Genomic DNA, 20,097 nt, shown 5'->3' on the forward strand with positions numbered 1-20,097 from the left:
AGTCCCAGTGCTGAAGCAATGAGGATCACATTTGCAATGAAGAGTTCACACGGGTCATGGCTAATCAGAAAACTTGCCAATGATTAATTGCGTTCTGCTGACTTCCTTCAACCATTTAACATTATGTCTAGGCTTCTTTCATGCTGCTCACAACTGCAAAACAACACAGAGCTTGAAATAACAATAAGTCTGTGAGTTCTGTCAGGGTGTGAAGGTCTCCTTGCATTACTGCCCTGTGGACTAATAGTAAATTTAATTACAATCTATATAGAACCGCTACTGAAGGAAAATGGGCCATCAGGGCACAGCTCTGACTCTATAATGAGTATAAAGGTTAAACTGAAGAAAATAGTACTTAATATTAGTGGGGAGAAAAAAATTAAAAGAAATTTACCTCTCTGTAAGTTCGTCACTAGGTGTGCTTTTCACAGATAGCTCCTCTTCCAGCCTTTTCCTTTCTGTTTCCAGATGCTCCAATTCATCTTGAGTGCGTTTACATGGGGTGACAAATTGAAGTTCTTTCAGAAGCTCTTCCTTTTCGTTAATCAACATCAGCTTTTCCTTCTCAATATCCAATGCCCCAGGCCAAGGTTCACTTTTTAACTTAGACAGTTCTATCTTTAAGTTTGCCATTCTAATACACACACACACAAACACATATTCATTGAGAGAGAAAGAGAAGGAGAGTGCAAATAAGCAACAGGCACCCATATGTACTAAGCATATAACAGAAACATATATTTAAACTTGACAAGTCAAAATGATGTAAATCTCAGTGCAGAAGAATCAGACATACTGAACTAAGATGACTTAGCAGCAAATATTATGTCAAGATGCCTTTCAAAGGAAGATGCAGATCTTGGGTCATATTGTATGATATAGACCCAATTACTTGCCTATACGTGGTAGAGAACACAAGCTAGAGCTATGTCCCAGCCCACCTGATTTCCAATGCTATTAGCTGCCTGGATAGGGGCATAACATTAGAGCAGGCCCTACACATGTAAAATTCAATGCATATGGGTTGAAATCACACAGTCAACTTTTATTTGGAAAGTCACTCATTTAAATATGGGCCTATAGATCCTGTTCAAATATTATATTCCCACACAAGTGGATGGTGGTGTCAGAGGGAGGGCAGACATGTTTAGTGGCTAGGGAGGGAAGGGAAGGCTTGCTCTTGCTCTCACTCCCTGCAGTGTGTAGGAGACCAACCAGCTGGATCCATATAATTCAGTTTGGCCATTTATCATCCCAGTTAATGAATGGGCAGAAAGAAATGGAGTATATGGAAATACCACCTCATAAAAATGAAAGATAGACAAAGTTTGCTTCCAGCTTAATGTGTAACAAAAGACTGGCTTAAACAGTCAGCATATGATATTTTAAAGTATTTGATCTGCTCATCCTGAGGGTGGATTTTGACTGACTATCCCATTATTGACATGAACTTTAGAATTATTCACATGACGGTTAGAATTATCACATAGTGTCTCACCAAGCAATAAGGGTTTTTTTAATTCCATGATAACAGAAACGGTTAATTGTGAGAAGGAGCCTTTCTTCCCATTATCACCATGTGAAAGCAGTACCTAGCAAACCTTTGTGGCATCCATTTTATGGAATTTACTCTCAAAGGGGATCCACCTTACCAGCTCTTTCCAGCATAGAACAATCTTCCTGTACTTGAAATTTTTCCCTGCTCCTTAATATATGTAGGTTTCTTTGGTGTACGGGGATCTGACGTACTGCTGTGTTTTGTTTTTTAAATTATATCGCAACTTTAAGCAACTGTTAATGGAAGATTTGTACTAATTTTTGCATGATAACAATTTTTTTTTGCATTGTAGCATTTTAAAACTATTTGTTTTATGCTGTACTCCACCTTGGGCACTTTTGGTAGAAAGCCAGCCAATAAATAAAATAAATAACAGAGAAGCATCTCTGCAGTCTTCAGAGATTGTGCAGTCAGCAAATGTAACACCTCTACTTAGGCTCAAAGACTGATTTTTGAGGTTTATAAACCATTTCCTCAACATGCTCAAAAACTAGCAACCATTTTAATAGGCATGACATTAATTGGGTTAACCAGAGAAAATACATGCTGGAACAGACATTATGCAGGAAACTGTCCCATTTTCAGCAAAAACCAAGCAGGAAGTTGTTTTATCAAGTCCTCTGATTAGCCTTAAGTTCCTTGAGATTTCTTTTAACCACACCTAAACGCAGCTTTAAAAACTTTATATAATTCAGGCTATAAACATTTGTATTTTAATTTCTTTTTAAATTAGGAGATCATTATTTGGAGCCTGAAACCAGTGATAAAATTCATTGTTTTCTCTAAAATTATTTTGATTCAGAAGAAATTCACATGGAATATGTATATAGGACATTTTTAAGAGAAGTCAGCTTGACAGCCCAAGATAGATAATGGAATGCAGCAGCTTTATTCTCTGGGTCACTGGTTCAAATCTAGCCAACCTTAGTATTATCTGAAAGTAGCTGCTTTTGACAGCTGTTCAATGACTTACAAGATGAGGTGGCAGTCTCACAGGGGCTTTCCCCCTCTACAATGCTGACAGTTATCCACTATTGTAATTGGCACTCTTGTTAGCTGTCCCATAAAAGGGGTGCAGGATAATAAGGACATGAACACTAACATGTCCCTTCAACCTTTGTAGCAACATCTTTTTAACAATGTAAAGTCACTTTATACGCACTGCAATATCCCCCATCTAACACTGTACTTGCTCGCTGAATGAAGATCTCAGCCCTCTTGATTAGCATAGTTTGTCAACAGCAACTTTTATTTTTATGGCAGATTTTTTTTGTTTGAAATCAATCCAATATTGCTTCCCTTATATATGTTGAAGAGTTTGTTTGAGGCTTCTTGAAGAGTTCCAGAAACGTGCTAACAATGATGAAGGAGGATGGTTAATTGAAATCATACTGTCTACATAAATGCTATAAGTAGGCCCTGGCCTCAGTCTACTTCCAAATCTCTCCTAAATTTCACTTACAAATACTTTCTTGGACCAAGAAAACTGCATTTTTCTGCCCATTCTGCTGCCAGGTCAATTTCTCCCCATTTAACTTTGTATTCCTTCCCTAACGCTATTCCTTATCAATTACTGTTCTCTTCCCCATCCTTTTTGTTTTATCTGCCTTACTGATACTTAACCGGCTTTTGATCTAGAAGCATGCACAAAACATTTTTGTTCAGTACCACAGACTGTAGTTACTTAGCCATGCATCCACCATCAATTATAGCAACAGATAGCAGCTATCTGTGGCCTTCATCTTGGTGAGGCAGATGTGATTGATCAGATCTCTGTTACTTATGATATGGGTAGGAAGGAAGGATGCCCTTTATTATGCTCCATGACTATCAAATAAATTGTGTTAAATAACAGAGTCAGCCCAAGACATTTTGCTAGACACCAGCATTCCATGAACAGAAGCTGACTGGACTGGCAGCTGGATCTTAGTTCAACAACACTGGCAATGGAATGGAATAACATCCTCCAGTGTGTTCTTGGGCAGCAGGGTTAGTTTAGGAAATGTGACAGGCCTATAACATAGCTCTGATCTCCAGTAGTGGGGAATAGCCAGGGAACTGCATTTGCTGCCTCTGCCCCCAGCATCTGCCACCCTGAGTCAATTACTTGACTCCGCATAATGGTAAGGATGGCCCTCTTAAACTTAACATAAATTTGGATCATCTCCATTGGCTACCAATACTGAAAACTCCATCAAATGCACCCAAGGGTTATCATGTGTTCAGTTCTATTTGCTTTTGCATTTTTTTTACTTTAAACAGTAGTTCCCTGACACCCCATACTACACTGATACTGCTTCTGAACTTAATTTGGTCCACAAGCAGAAGTAGAATTGTTTAGTTTCTGGTATTTATTTCATAAATCTGTATAAAGAGCATATGTTCTCAGCATCCTCTAACAGTCTGATATTTAAAGTTCAAATAGCTTAGAAAGAATACAAATACATGATTCTAATAAGAACATTAAGCAATGTTTCGTGTAGATACATCCAGTAGATGTCACTGCAACCATTAGATTGGCTACAAGGCTTCATAAACTCATATGTAAATTCACATTTTAAAAAAGAAAGAAAAGCTGTCATTACCTTCTTTTGGCTTCTTCATACTTAAGGCTCAGTCTGACCTTTTCAGCTAAATTGGACATATTTCTGACATCAACCTGTTGAGAGAACCACCAGCTTTACTGCATAAATAATTTAAAACAAAGAGAGAAAGCAATTTAATTACCTAAAAGTAGAAACACATTTCAAAATAGTAACCACTGTTTTTTCAGCACAAACACTCATAATTACTCAGTGTTTTTCAAACAGAATTTACATTCTCAATTGTAAAATCACCTCTGGATAGAATTCACTAAAAGTTAGTACAATTCTGTTTAAGGCCTACTTTGAAGCAACATTTAATACATCCCAAGTTGTTACTTGCTACTTTGAACTCAGAACCTTGGTGGAGATCAATGAAGTTCAAAGTAGGACTTCAATGAAATTGAGATTACTAAAAACCACATTCAAGTCTGGGCTTCTTAGTACAATCACGTTCACAGTCTTTCATCATGCTACCTTAAAGAAATATGCCAGCATTTGGAAAACATTTATGGATATAAAAACCTGTGGCTGGCATATCGGTCAATGAGATCCCAAAGATTTTACAGTTGCTAAATTGATAATTCCATCAGTCAGTTTCAGACATACAAAAACAGATTTTGGAGATCTTTGCTCACCAGTTTCTGAAACCAGTAAGGTATAAAGTTTATTTTTCCACCTGTTTATTTTGACAGTCTCTTTTTGAGAAAAACAAATAGTGGTCATTTAAATCTAAGAAATATGAGGTTATTTAAGTCATTCTTTTCATTTTTAAAGGAAAGCTTATAGAAAACCCTTTGCTTACTGGCCTAGTTCACATGTCAAAATAAACCACAGCTGCAATTGTGGGTGCTTCACTCTTTCCCACTCCTGCACTACTACTAGGAAACAAACTATGCTCTGGCTTGTGTCATCTGAACCTAAGCTGGTAGTTTGTTTCTCTCCAAACCACAAGCAAACCTTTGGCATGCCACTCATGGTTTGTTTGAACAGAAATAAAACATTAAGTCCAGGTTTGGATGATACAATAACCCAGACCATGGCTTGTATCCTGGCAGTAGCAGAAATAAGGGAGGAGCAAAGCAGCTATAGTTTCAGCAGCTTGCGCCAGCACACTGCATTAAACCATAGTTTATTTTACCTATGTGTTAATGTGATATGCAGACCAGGTGAATGCCATTATTTTAATTTTTAAAATTGTTTACATAATAAATAAGTTTACTTCACTAAAACAATTTAAAATATATTTGCTTCATAAATATAGTCATTCTTAAAGGGATGATGGTACTTGTAGAATATATGCCTTATTCTAAATATTTCACTCTCTCATAAGAAAAAGTTTATCATATTTTCTGATGTTTTCCCCCACCTACAGATTCTTGGCAATCAAAAGGCAGTAACAAAATTGTAGGAGGAAACTCCATATCTGCCATTTTAGCAATTTTCCTTTGACATCTAGCCTTCAGAATTCCAAATCTACTACAGAAAAGCCTACCTTTGGCAATACTGGCTTCTGCTATTTTGGTGTGGAATATTCTAGCTATCTTGACTAGTGATATGCCTAGTAACAGCAGCAGCCAACCATTTAACTCAAATCCCTTTAAGAATGTTCTGCAGCCATTTTCTCCCTTTCCCACCTTTAAATGGCATGAAAAACTTACATCCCCAGAAATGTCTGTCTGAGAGCCTGTGTCCAAAGTCTGCCTTGAGAGAGAGAGTTGAGAGTGTGCTGGGCTGCATCTCAAATCTGGTTCTGCTTTGCCAGTAGTTTGACTGAGAAGGAACCTCCCTCTCAACTTTGCAAGGCTCTGGGGGAAAAAAGCAAAAAATGATGCACCATCATGTTTTATTATAAAAGCCAACACACAGCAAAAATACACTGGTTGGAGGGAAAGGGACAAACTATAAAAAAAGATACGGCAAGGTGTTCCCGCAAGAGCTGATCATATCCACTTAGGGAGTCAAATCAATTCAAGATCGTCTTTGCATGAATAAAACCACCACAGACATATCACAAAAATAATCTACTACTTCAAGAGGACAGTGAGAAACCATGAGCAATAACAATAAAAAAGCAAAGCAAAGCAAACAAAAAACCATGCAAGAAAACCACCACAATAGCAGGACAGACACCATATCAAAATACCTGGATTAAATCCTGTTTCTCCTTCTCACCAGAGCTAATAGCCTTTCTGATACATTTTAGTTCATTCACAATGGCTTTGGCTTCATTTAGTTCATATCCACTCTGGCCTCCAGACATTTTTTGGTCAATTCTGTAAAACAGGGACACTGGTGGTAATTCCAGAGGGGGGAAAAACATTGTTCTCAATTTTCTGAAGGAAATTGTATTGGGGAAAGAATGGGTAGTTTGAAAAATATTGTTTCCCATAGCATAATAGCTACTACAGTCAAAACAGAGAGTTGCAAAATATTTAATTTTAGCAATAATATACTTCAAAGCTCTCTTTCATCTCCATCCCCTACCTCTGCCATGATTCACCCACCCCTTAGCTTCCAAAATGGAAGGAAAAGTCTAACATATACTGCTGCAAGAATTCAACAGCACTATTGGGATCCTTAACAAATGTCTAATGGGGGTGGGGAACAATCAAGTTACCTGGAAATCAAGGTTACAACCCTCTACAGATCTATCTGCAGTGGCAATGGGTTCCTGTTTAGTCAGTTGGGGCAGGACCATACACTAAATCACACACTGTTAATACACTTGGCCACACTTAACACAGGTACACTCTCTGTCTCACACACACACCCTCAGATCCCTAGCCATACTTAACACTGGAACACACACCTGACACTGGCACACATTACTGCCTCTCTCCCCCCCCCCAAAAAAAACTGGCACACTCCTGACACACTGTCTCACCTCTCTTATCATTAATTCATTCATTCACTCACTCACTCTCTCTCACACACACACACGGAGGAGGAAAGACTGAGGCTAGGGAATGGGGGGGATGTATTTCTGTGCTTCCTGGTGAGAAAGGAGGCCCTTTTTCACCATGCAGCACAGAAGCAAGCCAGAGGATCTACTCACAGGGAAAGAGAAAGAAATCTCCTTCCCTTTCCCCATGAGGTGCTTCGTGGTGAGAAAGGCAGGCGCAACCACCATTTCCTCATCCACTCCTTCTTTCAAATGATTTCTTTAGCAACAAAAGGAAGGGGGGGGAGCCCAGGGTCCCAGGGAAGGCCAAAGCCAGGAACAAAAGGGGGTGCCACTGCAGTGAAGAGAAGTGTGGCTGCCATTTCTGTCCCCCCCTATTCAAAAGTCATTCACTGCTAACCAGGGCCACTTCTATAACAAGAAGCCTGCCTGCCTCACTGAGAACATGCTGCCTAGCAAGGAAACAATACTGTACATGCTCACAGACTACATTCTAATTGGCTGTTGGCAGCCACGGTTCCCCCCCCCCATTCCATTGTTCAATTCAACATGCTCCTCTGTGTAAATGTCAGCATCTTAATTGGATACACTGATGAAAAGATGGTGGTGGACAGAGAAAACTGCCAGTTCAGAGGGACTACCCATCTTCAAAAAATCCTAAAATACACGTTTCCTCATGTGTTTCTTCCCTGGAGTCAGGGGGTGGGACTTCGCCATATTGATGGTTTGCTATTGACTAGGCATTGAAAAGAGCTGGCTGATCAAAAATTGGCTGATTTAAGATGGATAAAAACAAGTTGGAGAGTGAATGAAAGCAATGTGGAAGATGGAGGGGTCATAGAATTCTTCCAGGGTGGTGCCATAGTCTTCCTTACTGAGGCACCTCCACTGCTTTTCTTTGAGTAAGCACCATCAAACACAGTGAAACTTCTCACTAAACATGCACAACATTGCACAGTTTTCACAGATACAAATGGGGGATCATCTAACAACATCAGTTAGCAGCATCAGAGCTTTATGTGTGTGTGTGTAATTTGCCCAAAGCTTATGGTCCAATTTGAATATCATAATATCTGAGAAAAAAGGTGAACCTATCATTGCTCACTTTTTAGATTCTTCTTCTTTGGGCTCATTTGTATTCAAAAGTACATGATTTTTCATAAATTAAAAAGCTGCCCAGAACTAAAAACCCGAATAAAAGTAAATTTGCATTCTCTTCCTCTACTTCTACCTTTCCCAACTTCCCAAGACATCACAGCAGTTCTGCTTACACAGCTGAGTCAATGGGATTCTACCAGGGAAAGTACTATTGCATATAGCATATAATGGAAAAAATTCATATTTATATAGGATGAAGTGGGTCTAGTGCTGAAATTGCGCCTGAATAATCTGGGGTCTAATCTGTTCTCAACTACAGGCTTGTATCCTACTCATCACAGACAAACCATATTTACTCATTCAGGTAATTTATATACCTATTTACATATATCTATTAGGCTCCATAGCTATCAAACAACTGGTGTTAAATAACAGGGGCCACCTGCAAAATGGACTGTAGGGATGAATGCAGAAAAGATCTGAAAGCACTTTGCATGTTAGAAGTGCTAGACCAAGTATCACTGTCATGGTGCCTGAGAAGACCTTCTCTGGTAGGGTTGCCAGGTCAGAAGCATCCCAAACCCTGAGATTTCAGAGGCAGGCCCTAATGATGTCATGGAGCAAGCCCTAGTGATGTCATTAAGCATGATACGTTAAGCATCAACCACAGTTGCTTGCAGCATACCACTCAAACAAACAAACAAACCTCTGATTGGAAATTAAGATAGAAATCTTAGGGAGCTTAGGGAGCCTGGCTAGGGAACATTAAATCAGGCCTATTTGCTCCTGGAAAGAAAAGTTTAAGTGCCCTTGGGCCAGGCCAGTCCAGTCACCAGAAGGCCGCTGTAGGAAAAAGTGAGCCTAGTGTTGTGGAGATGTTAGATGGGAGTGCTCAGGAGTAAAGATGGATACCCATGAAGGCTGCAATTCTAAACACACTTACTAAGGGCCTAAGTTCCATAGAACTCAACAGGACTTACTTCTCGGTAGATATGGTTAGGATTGTGCTGTTGGTAAGGCCTGTCTAGGGAGATATCCTCTGCAAAGATACTGACATCAAAGCAGAGTCACCCTGCCTGGAATGCCCTGCCTGTCTTTTAACATGGCTGCTCCAAACGTCTTTACAGACTTGACCCTTCACTGCAGAGAGGGGTTTGAAAAATACTCAATACTCAATGGAGAAACTTCTTAACTCTTCCTCTCTATCCTTTACTGCCTATCCTTTGGGCTGCTATAAACTCACTTTGACAGCCAACACATTTCCAGTGAGTAATAACTGACAGAGAGAAAACACACATGGTTTGGTCTACCTTCACAGGCAGTAGGTAGGAAACAACAGCAATTGCAGTCACACTTCCCAGTATGTGAATTCTCTTTTACCACTACTGGGCAAGAAACAAACCATCATAAATCATGCAAGCAACAAGGTACATCATCAGTGGGTTTAAGGGATTGAGCTGTCCACATGGAACCACTGTTGTTGCTTCTATGGATATGAGGGGGTGAGGTCAAAGGTAAATGAAATATAAACAGAAAAAGGCAGTGATGATTTCATAAATACAATACCATACCAACCACAAGAAGATTCCTGTGAGTAAGGCAGAAAAATCAGCATCCCACAATCAGTCAGGGTTCCTAACCAAAACTAAAAAAATCCTGGCAGCCAGTCAGCCAAGATCACAGAAATCAGCATGCAGCACAACCTGACCTGGGGGCTACGTTAATGCAGAATGCTATGGCATGATTGCTGACACAAGTGAAACCCTATCAGAACATAATACCTCTGCTCTGAAATCTGTACTGGTTGCCAATTTGTTACCAGGCCAAGTTCAAGGTGTGCTTTCCATGTTACAGGTGCCGCATGGTACTTGCTTTTCTGCTCTTATAAGAAAGTGATCCTTTAGCATGGCAGCACCTATTCTTTGGAACTCCCTGCCTATTTACATTAGGCAGGCACCTTCATTGTACTGTTTTTGGCACCTGCTAAATGTTGGAAGTGGGGCAAGAGCAACTCCTGTTTTGTTCTTTTGTTTGTGCTCCAGAAGGGAGATAGAGCTATGGTCCTCCAGATGGATAGGCCTGTTTACCTTTTACCTGTGATGCTCTGACTGACTTCCTTCTGTCGCTAGACTATTATGTCTTTAGGGAAGCTTACCTGCACCTCCTCCTTCCACCCTTTCCATTCCTTTGTTCTCTGGCTGTTCAGGAGAGAGGAGACATCCCTTTGTCTCTGTTCTCTCCAAGCCATGGGGCTAACTCCCGCACCTGGGTGTTACGCCTCCAACTTAGCTAGTCAGTTAGACCTAGATATGCCTTTTCTATCTGCAATGTATTTCTATAAATAAAGTAGCTTTTCTTATTTTACTAAGTCTCAAGTCTCAGTGATGCTGATGCAGGGTAAAAGCCTGCTTTCTTAAAGGCACGGACACGCTGGCACACTCACATTTCAACATCTGCTGTTACTCTCTGCTGGCTGTGGTGCTGCTTTTAAACGAAATTAAGCAATACAATTACACACAGCGCAACACTAAAAACATTTTTGTTTAGGCAAGCCTATACAGGCATGTAGAAGCTATTGTGTGTTTTATCTGTTTTTAACTCATTCTTGGTTTTATTATTTTGAATATTTTTAAATACGTGTCTTTAACTGTTTTTGCCAGTAATTTTATTGTTTTAATTTCCTCTGTAAACTGCTTTGGGATTTTTTAAAATAAAGCAGTATATAAATGTTGTAAGTTAAACACAAAGAAATTTCAGAGTCACTGTGGCCCTTGGGTCTCTTTCCTCTTTTAGAAACAAAGAAATCTACCTTATACCGACACAGGCCATTTGCTCCATCTAGCTCAGTACTGATGACATGGACTAGTATTGGCTCTCCAGGATTACAGGCAATAGTCTTTCCAGAAATTGAATTTTGGACCTTTGCACGCAAAGCATGTGTCCTACCACTGAGCTACAATCCTTCCCCTGTTTTAAAAAGTATAATTTTAAATTGTTCTTTTCAATCACTAATGAACGCACAGCACAACTAGGGCAGATCCACACCATTCATTTAAAGCACATTCAACACACATTTGAAACACATGAATCCCACAACAGAATCATGGGAGCTGCAGTTTGTTAAGGATGGTGGGAACTATAACTGTGAGGGGGAACCTACACTTCCCACGATTCTTTGGGGGAAGTCAAATATGAGCTTCAAATATGAGTTGGATGTGGTTTAAATGTATTGTATGGCTCTACAGTGTGGATCTATTGTGTGGTGGACAGATTAAGATGGTCCACCCCCAGAAACTAATGGAACCCACTGGATTCCTGAATGCCCTGGGGGAGTTCCCAGTAGATAGAGCAGGTGACCCTGTTGAAGTCCTTGTCATGCTGTGGAACAGCATGGCACATTGGGCTTTTGACACAGTTGCCCTCAATCACCCTCTTCGGCATTGTGGAGCCCGGTTTGCACCTTGGTACACCAGTGAGCTAAGGGCAATGAAACAGGCTGGATGATGGCTAGAGCACAAGTGGCGAAAGACATGCTGTGAGGCTAATCAGGCACAAGTAAAACATCATAACCCTGTCTACTGTGTAGCGATCAGGGTGACGAAGAAGGCCCACTTCTCTGCCTCTATCAAATCCTCAAGTAGCCGTCCAGTGGAGCTTTTCCGTATTGTCAGGGGTCTGTTGACATCATCTCCAGGAAATGGAGTTTTCAAACCCTTCAGAGGTCCACTGTGAATTGTTTGCAAGGCACTTTGAGGGTAAAGTTGCTCACCTCTGTAGCAGTCTTAATGCCCCATCCACATCTACTGTAGTCCCTGTGATCCCCTCGCTGGATTGTCACCTTGTAGTGGTGAGTGGGCTTGCATGTTCCAATGAACCCTATGAGTGATGCAGTCGGGAGTCATGTAGGGTCACCCATGGCGATAAGGTCAAAGGAGAGGAACCAGACAAAGAACAATCCAAGATAACAGCAGAACAGGCAGAGGATAACAATGTGTATGTTACAACGGCTGTGAAGGCGGATGAAGGCTGCAGCAGATAAAAGACTTCCAGTCATCGTGGTATCCATGCCATTGGATCAAAGCCTTTTTCTGTCAAGATTGTGTGTTGATCGTCATGCACCGATCTCCCCACATAAAACAAATTCACGCACAGGTGTCTTCCAACCAAAACAAAACAAAAGCCCCATGGCAATCAGTGAATGGCAATGGGGGCAGGACTGTGAAATCCGGAAGCCCCTAGTCATGGACCGGCACATGGGCGGTGGATACAAACTTAGTCGTCCTGGCTCAAGGAACGAGGCAGTTGAGTAGTTCAGCAGCTATATCCACAACTGAGCAGTCCTATTCAGGATCCACTCTGCTCACCCCGTATGGGGAGGGGGCTAGAAAAGGTGCCCTAAACATACTCTGCCTCATCTCTCTCCCTGACTGGATCACTGAGTCCAGTGGGGTCACTACTTAGTGGTCGCAAAAGACAAATGAACTTTGGAACATGGAATATACGGACATTGCTGGACAATACAGTGAACATCCTGAACGCAGGACTGCCATCATCGCGAGGGAGTTGAGACGTTTTAATATTGACATAGCACCACTCCAAGAAACTCAAAGAGCAGGAGAGGGACAACTGAAGGAAGAAAAAGGAGGTTACACCTTCTTCTGGAAAGGACTGCCTGAACAAGAACGACGAATACATGGAGTAGGCTTTGCTATTAAAAATGATCTTGTGAAGCTCTTGTCAGGAGTTCCTACTGGCATTAATGAACAACTCTCAACTCTCTGATTAAAACTCGCCAAAAACCAGCAGGCAACTACTCTAAGTGCTTATGCACCAACATTAGATGCTGATGATGACATCAAGGAAAATTTTTATACCCAGCTGGACACCATCTTATCAGAGATACCTAAGGAGGATAAAATTATCCACCTGGGCGATTTCAATGTAAGAGTTGGGCGTGAGGTGTAAAAAGGCATATACCCCATATAATAGTTTATTGTCAAAACGAGTTGGTCATTGCAGAACATTTTTTTTAAATGTAATGAGTATTTTTCCCTACAAAATAAAAGCAGTGACACTAAGTAAGCACAGCTTAATTGCTTTAAAAATAGGATTGGTGGAGGAGAGAAAGTTACAACGCAAACATAATCCTTTGCTATGTTCACTCAAAAGTCCCATCAATTTACAGCACAATCCTAATCACGGCTACTCAACGAGTCCAATTGAATTCAATGGAGTTTACTCCCGGTGTGTGGGATTAGCATTGCAGCTTTGCTCCCAGAAAAGCGAGTATAAGATTAAAGCATCATATTGGGAAGGTTTCCAAAGCAGGCTATAAATTAGACAAATAAACTTCAGCAGCCCAGGAAATTTTAAACTTGTTGGACTCCTCATAATTAGAAAGGTATAACACATAGTAATGGCATCATAAGCTACATGTACACTTCTTTTAAATTTCTGTTCAAAATTATTTGAGAGATAAAATGTATAATATGCTATTTTTGCAAGTAATCTAAAAAACCCTGCTTGTACCCTTTTATTATAATCATGACTGAAATTATTTACAGTTAGCAATTGCCTATTAAGATCCTGCTGTGATTTTTTGTTCTACATCACCTGGACAGAGAGAAAGGGACATTTACTACTACTGAAAGCTATAAATTTACTGAGAAAAGACAACAGTTTTCTGGCCTTGCAATGGGTTCTAGCTATTGCTTGGAGGTCAACAAATCCCTTGTCAATCACAACCCTGGCTTCACTTATTAGCTACAAACTTGAAAGGGTGGGGTTAGAGCAGCCAGATACGAGCTCATTTAACAGAAATTGCAGGGGAGCAGCTGATGTTTTGATGTATACCTCTGGGACAAGACCACCTTTTTTTTAGATGAAAACTGAGAGTCTGAGGATTGGGGTGACTCACCCGAAGACCCAGAGAGGACCCCCAAAATCCAGAGTCTCCAGGTGAAAACCAGAGACCTTGCAACCTTATTCCCTGGTGCCCTGCAATAAATGAATGAATGAATGAATGAATGTATTATAAATAGCAGAAGAGTGGAGAGCAATTGCTGGATCTGCAAGGGCCCACCCCTTGCATTCTGGTTGTTTGGAAGATTTTTTTTTAAGGGAGAAACAGCCAAGATGGCTTCCCCACTCAACTAGTGGCCCATCCTGTTTGCTTGCTTGTTGCCCACTAGACGTGTGGCAACGGGCACCCCATAATTGCTTTACCTCATGAAGGCCTTCTGTGTGTGTGTGACTGAGAGAGATGCATTTGGGTAGAGAGAAGGGAGAGACAGTAGCAGATGATGTGTTAGGCACTGATGCTCCCCTGGCCTCTAGTTGGTCAGAGGGGGAGGGGTGAGGTAGCAGTGAGGTGCAAATGTATCAGTGGAGCCAATCTGGTACTCCTGCCAGGGCATTTGCACCACACCAATTTCACCACCACCTCACTCATCCCACTCTGCCTCCCAGTAAAGCAGTGGTGATGCGACTGATTGGAGGTCACATAAGCAGTGGCAGCCCACCATGCTGTCCACTACTAGGGAGTGATGTATCTGAAGTGTGTGGTGAGGCAAGGGGATGTACGCATGTGTGGCCTTTATGTATGGTCTGTGTGAGAGAGGGAGAGATACATATTATTAATTGCAACATCTACCGAGCCTCCATTCTGTCCAGAGAAAACCTCTGCCATCATAATGAGGTGTCAAAGAACAAAGGATTCCATTTGTGGTAGATTTCCATCCAGCATCTCCTAACTATCTTCGAGCAATCAAGGAGAGCTACCCATTGCTAGCAAACTCTGAACACCTTGCTAGAACCATCAACAAGCCTCCTGTTGTAGCATTTTGCCATCCTCCTAATTTAAGCAGACTGTTAGTGCTGCGCTTAAGCCACCTATCAGCAATCCTGGGTCTCGTGCTTGTCACTCCAAATGTTGTATCACCTGTGTGTATCTCAGGGAGACAGCTACTTTTACAAGCACTAGGACAGGCAGAACATATTACATCAAACAGAACATTACCTGCAGGTTCTGCAATATAATTTATGTCATCAAATGCAAAAGACCAGGATGTCATAGCCAATACATATGAAAAATTACAACTGACCTACGCACACACTTCAGAAACCACAAATTGGCAATCTTAACAAAAGAAGTGGAGCAATCAATTGCAAAACATTTCAGCACTGAGGGCCACAGCCTGTTGGACTCTTCTGTAACAGTTATAGAGATGCCAACCGATCCAGCAGCATTGACTAAGAGGGAGAACGTTTGGATATACTCTCTGAACACATTGGCGCCACATGGCCTTAACCTGGAGGACAGTACAAACATTACCTAGCTTCTGCAAAGGAAGCCCCTCTGAGCCTTCCATCCTCAAAGCTCTATAACTGCCACCTTGGTAACAGCATTTGTATGTTAGCAGCTGATGAAGGCGGAAGCTGAAATGTCATGGTAGAACAATAAAAACCTTTGTTTTGTTAATCATAATTCCGTGTCTGTCTGTCTGTCTAGTCTGTCTGTCTGTCTGTCTGTCTGTCTATCGAGAGAGAGAGAGAGAGAGAGAGAGAGAGAGAGAGAGAGAGAGAGAGAGAGAGAGAGAGAGAGAGAGAGAGAGAGAGAGACAGATCAGCTTGTATATTTTTCCTGGTACTTGAAAATGTTCTCAGTTGTTATTAGGCAGTCACAGCATCATTGTGCGTGAATGTGAAATCAATATTTTATGATCTGCACAAACAGGACATAGTTGACTTCCCAGGGTAAGCACGAGGTTGGAGGAGGACAACAATGCCTGTATTGTCTAATTTTGTGTTATTTTATTCCCCAACAGCAGCCATTTTGTGACTAGCACCCAAAGCACTTCCTCAAAATTCAAAATGTGCCCACTGGTCCAAAATGCTTGGTGACTCCTGTGCTAGGCAAATATTTTTAAGAATTTATCTTTAGCTATGGTGCATACTTTCCAGAGGTATTTATCTCCTCATTATTCACTAAGAACACCCTCAAAGCATTTGCATAAAGTGATAAACACAATAAAAATATCTTTTAAAAATCATTATTAAAGCTACCATTTAAGAGTTATAACACTAAACTATAGTTTGCCAAAGACGATATCAGGATCCTACTTAAACATGTATGAACAGAGAACATATACTCCCTAATCACATTTGACTTCTGCTACCTTCACCCAGCTAGAGTAACCGCACACAAAAAGTGACATGAATGCAAGGTCTTGGTGCACACTGTATTCCTGCTGCTGCAGAGTATGATGTCTCACATCTTAACCTGCAACTGTTCTATCATATATACACATGGCAGAAATAAGTAAAAAGGCTCTCCAGAATACAAGATATTTTGAACCCCAGAAGTGTCTGCCTTAATTTTTACAACAAATGTTCATTGTTTGTTTGTGGTATGCTGCTGAAAGTTTCCCAAACATGCTTTAGATTCCTATCAAAATTGCTTGTGAGCAAGTTGCTTTAAAACAATACTTCATTGTTACATTAACGTAATACAACCAGCATGTTTGGCTATGCTTTAATCTTGGGATAGTAGCTGAAGTCTTAAAGTTTCAGATATTTCAAAAAGAATGCTTTAAGTGAAAGCTAAACCATGGTTAAAGATGTACCTGTTCATTCCCTCCCAACAACTTTTATTTAAATTTAAAGGACTGCTACTGTGAATTGTCTATGAACTATAATTCTATTTGACGTCACAATCTGTCAACATATGGTTGAAATGTGGTTTGTCTTTCCGCACCCTGACTATTCCATGTGCATAATCACAAAAAGATCTAACTTCTCAACTAGTTGTAAAGGCTTCTCACCAGTTCAGCAATAAACAGACTGTGAATTCTCAGCCTCTTTGGTTGCAGTTACAAATGTAGTTATTAGGAATTGGTTCAACTTAATTCCAAGAAAGTGCATTTAGGGGTGTGATATGAGTTCTAATTCTAAGTCTTTTGGGAAAGGGATGAAGCTCAGTGGTAGATCATCTATGTTCCATGCAGAAGGTCTCAAGTTCAGTCCCCAGCAACTCCAAGTAGGGCTCAATTTCCCCCATCTCCAACCCTGGAGTGCCAGTCAGTTTGAACAATATTGATCTGGATGGACCAACAATGTGATTCAATATAAGGCAGCTTCCTACGTTCCTATAAATATAGTATCCATTATTTGTTATCATTATTATTCTGCCACCTAGCCAGTTTAGATTACTGCCTCTTCCATTTCAACCCTGGAGTAGTCACCAAGTAAATATTTGTACTATGCCCATCAACACTACTCAACATGAGCCACAGCATGTATTTGCATTTGGGAATGTGAAAATTTCTGAAGTAAAAAAAAATCATAGGATCTCTCTAATTTGGGACTTATTTCGACCTCCAGCTTTCTTGTGTTTGAACCTCTTCATTATAGCATGTCTTTCACCATGACAGCTAAAGATGCAGTAAAAGTCTAATCACAACACAGCAGGAGAATGAACCACTGCTCTTCTTCTCTCTTTGCTTCTTCTTCTTTGCTGTCCTCCATCATACAAGTGGCAGATGGAATCATTCAGTTATGCTTTCTAATCCCTCAAAACAGCTTTGCATCTCCCCATTACTTTCTGGAAGTCTAATTTTTAAAAAACAAAAACATTTTAAGAGTGGCTAGATTTTTCCCATAGCCGGTAGGTAGTAGATTTTTCTCAGCTGTTTTCTAATTCCAAAGGTTTTCTCTGTAAACAGATGCAATAATTCTATCTGATTTGGTCCTAACCAGCAGACTGAATTATTTAAGTCAATTTCAATCATTTTCTTATACTCACTGTTGCAATGTTTCATAGCCTTGCTCCTTATACAGTAATTCTTGCTTCATCTGCAAGAGTTCTCTCTTCAGCTTTTTAACCTTGTATGCAAAAATAAAATATTTAGATGTTCTTTTAAGACAATGGAGCACATTTCTATATGGAACCAATTACCTAGGAAGGTGGTGGGCTCTCCAACACTGAAGGCATTTAAGAGGCAGCTGGACAGCCACCTGTTGGGTATGCTGTAATTTGGCTTCCTGCATTGAGCAGGAGGTTAAACTCGATGGCTTTATAGGCCCCTTAGAATAATTAGCACTTTTATATGTTAATTATTTTTCCAAACTTTCATTCTTGATTAGTTATGGCATCAGCTGCTACAGTCACATGTACACTGTACCATTGGGGGTTGCCTTACACACACACACACACACACACGTGAGTGAGTGAGTGAGAGAGAAATGCCTGAATGTTGTATCCTATCTCTAGAATTGTTAATCCTTCTTAGTTTTGACATACTATATAAATCAATTAGTTTCCACAGCAGTAACAGGCAATTTCCACTCTTGGATATGCTAATGCTTACAAATTGGGTGTGAACATAAAAGGACCGACTGCTCCAAAAAAAGAGTACAGCATGATGTGTGTCACTGTTCAAGAGATTCTGCTAGCAGACATAGCTGGTTTCAACAGTATCAGCCTTGCTATCACATATAAATAAGCCCTTGTTAGTATTTGTTGAACATAAAGGAATTCTATCTTCCTCTTGATGTTCATGAACAAGCAACTAATATAACAGACATGCCAGATTAAGACACCTCTTTATTTGGATAGCCTCATTATAGTAATTAAACTTGAAATTCACATTTACTTGCTAAAGTTAATTTGTCATTGGATGTTTATGCATGCCACCTGTTCTTATTCAAGAGAGATAGCACCTACTGACATAGCGAGACAGAGAGAGAGAGAGAGAGCACATGAGAGTGAGCAGGGGAGGATTCCCAAAGGCTGGGGTTTTTTTTGGGGGGGGGAGGTATGTGTGTGAGAATGGTGGCAGTTTACCAGAATCCACGACACTAACTGAGAAACCAGGAAGTTCCCATCTTGAAGTTTAAACTATACATGCTACAATATGCACTGCAATTCAAAAACTGTATTATGTACACCTCTATAAACCATCAACAAGCACAAAAAACCTTAAATTAAGTACTACTTTTCATATTATTAGAATTTCCAATGTCTACCAAAAAAGTTCATGTGTTCACACTGCTAACGCTGCCAACAAATATTTCATATAGATACTTGGGGATTTCAGCGCCTGGGTGGGAAATGTCTAAATGGGACAACACCACAGATGATGCACATTTCCCCATAACTCTCCAATTAAGCATTCTTACCCTTAATCTTGTAGTGGAGATTTCTGCCTTCAGAATATCAGGGTCATACTTAGTGCTGGAAGAGGAGCTTGAGAATACTTATTACAAAAATTAAAAAAAAGAGAGGGAAAAGATATTTAACCAGTTAAGAAATGGTTCATTATTTCAATCCATCCCTTTACTGCAAATGTGGGGAACCTTCGCTGAACTACAACTCCCACCATCTCTGGCCACTGACCATACTTGGTGGGGCTGATGGGAGCTGAAGTTCAGCAACATCCGAAGAGCCAACAGTACCCCACACCTGCTTTACCACTATACAGTCAAAGCTGCAGCAAGAGAACAACAAATGTTCAAAATATGTTTTCTTTTTATTATTTGGATAGCACTGGGATATTATTGGAAGATGCATGCATGAAAGTTACATAAATGAGTGAGCAATTGTTTTTTCCCTGAGCTCCAATCTCACTTTTGAAGATTTTATCTTGCCCAAGATTAAAATTCATCTTGACACAACCCATAATAGGGATGGAAGAAGCATTTGTTTGGTTTACATTTCAATGCAATCCTTCCTAATTTGCACTTCCTGAATGAGGATGTGAAATGAAACACCAATATCCTTCTGAATTTGCATTTCTCTGAATTTTTCAATGTAGTTCTCCATCCAAAATATGTTTAGAAAAAAATCACTATATTAGGGAACATTGCTTGCAAAATACATACTAAGCAGAATTTCATACAAAACATGTATATTAGGAGGAATGCACACAAAAATGTACCTATGCATATGTATTTTT

At 40.3% G+C, this 20,097-nt stretch overlaps 1 protein-coding gene across 11 annotated transcripts in view; it reads right to left on the reverse strand.

Moving 5' to 3' along the window:
- WWC2 (WW and C2 domain containing 2) overlaps positions 1 to 20,097 on the reverse strand; it is a 216,478-nt gene that overhangs the window by 80,806 nt on the left and 115,575 nt on the right. For 8 of the 11 annotated variants that reach the window (XR_009757799.1, XM_061583908.1, XM_061583907.1 and 5 more), the window contains 6 exons: positions 19,322 to 19,398; positions 17,946 to 18,025; positions 6,287 to 6,416; positions 5,802 to 5,948; positions 4,144 to 4,217; positions 395 to 634 (listed from right to left, as the gene is read on the reverse strand). Coding sequence is in view for 10 of the 11 variants with exons in the window: in XM_061583908.1 (XP_061439892.1) it covers positions 395 to 634; positions 4,144 to 4,217; positions 5,802 to 5,948; positions 6,287 to 6,416; positions 17,946 to 18,025; positions 19,322 to 19,398 (748 nt within the window). In the remaining variant the exon portion in view is untranslated. The remainder of the gene's footprint in view (positions 1 to 394; positions 635 to 4,143; positions 4,218 to 5,801; positions 5,949 to 6,286; positions 6,417 to 17,945; positions 18,026 to 19,321; positions 19,399 to 20,097) is intronic. The other 3 variants (XM_061583913.1, XM_061583914.1, XM_061583917.1) reach the window with 2 other exon arrangements.

The sequence above is a fragment of the Rhineura floridana genome, chromosome 9, assembly GCF_030035675.1.
Source record: "Rhineura floridana isolate rRhiFlo1 chromosome 9, rRhiFlo1.hap2, whole genome shotgun sequence".
NCBI lineage: Eukaryota > Metazoa > Chordata > Lepidosauria > Squamata > Rhineuridae > Rhineura > Rhineura floridana.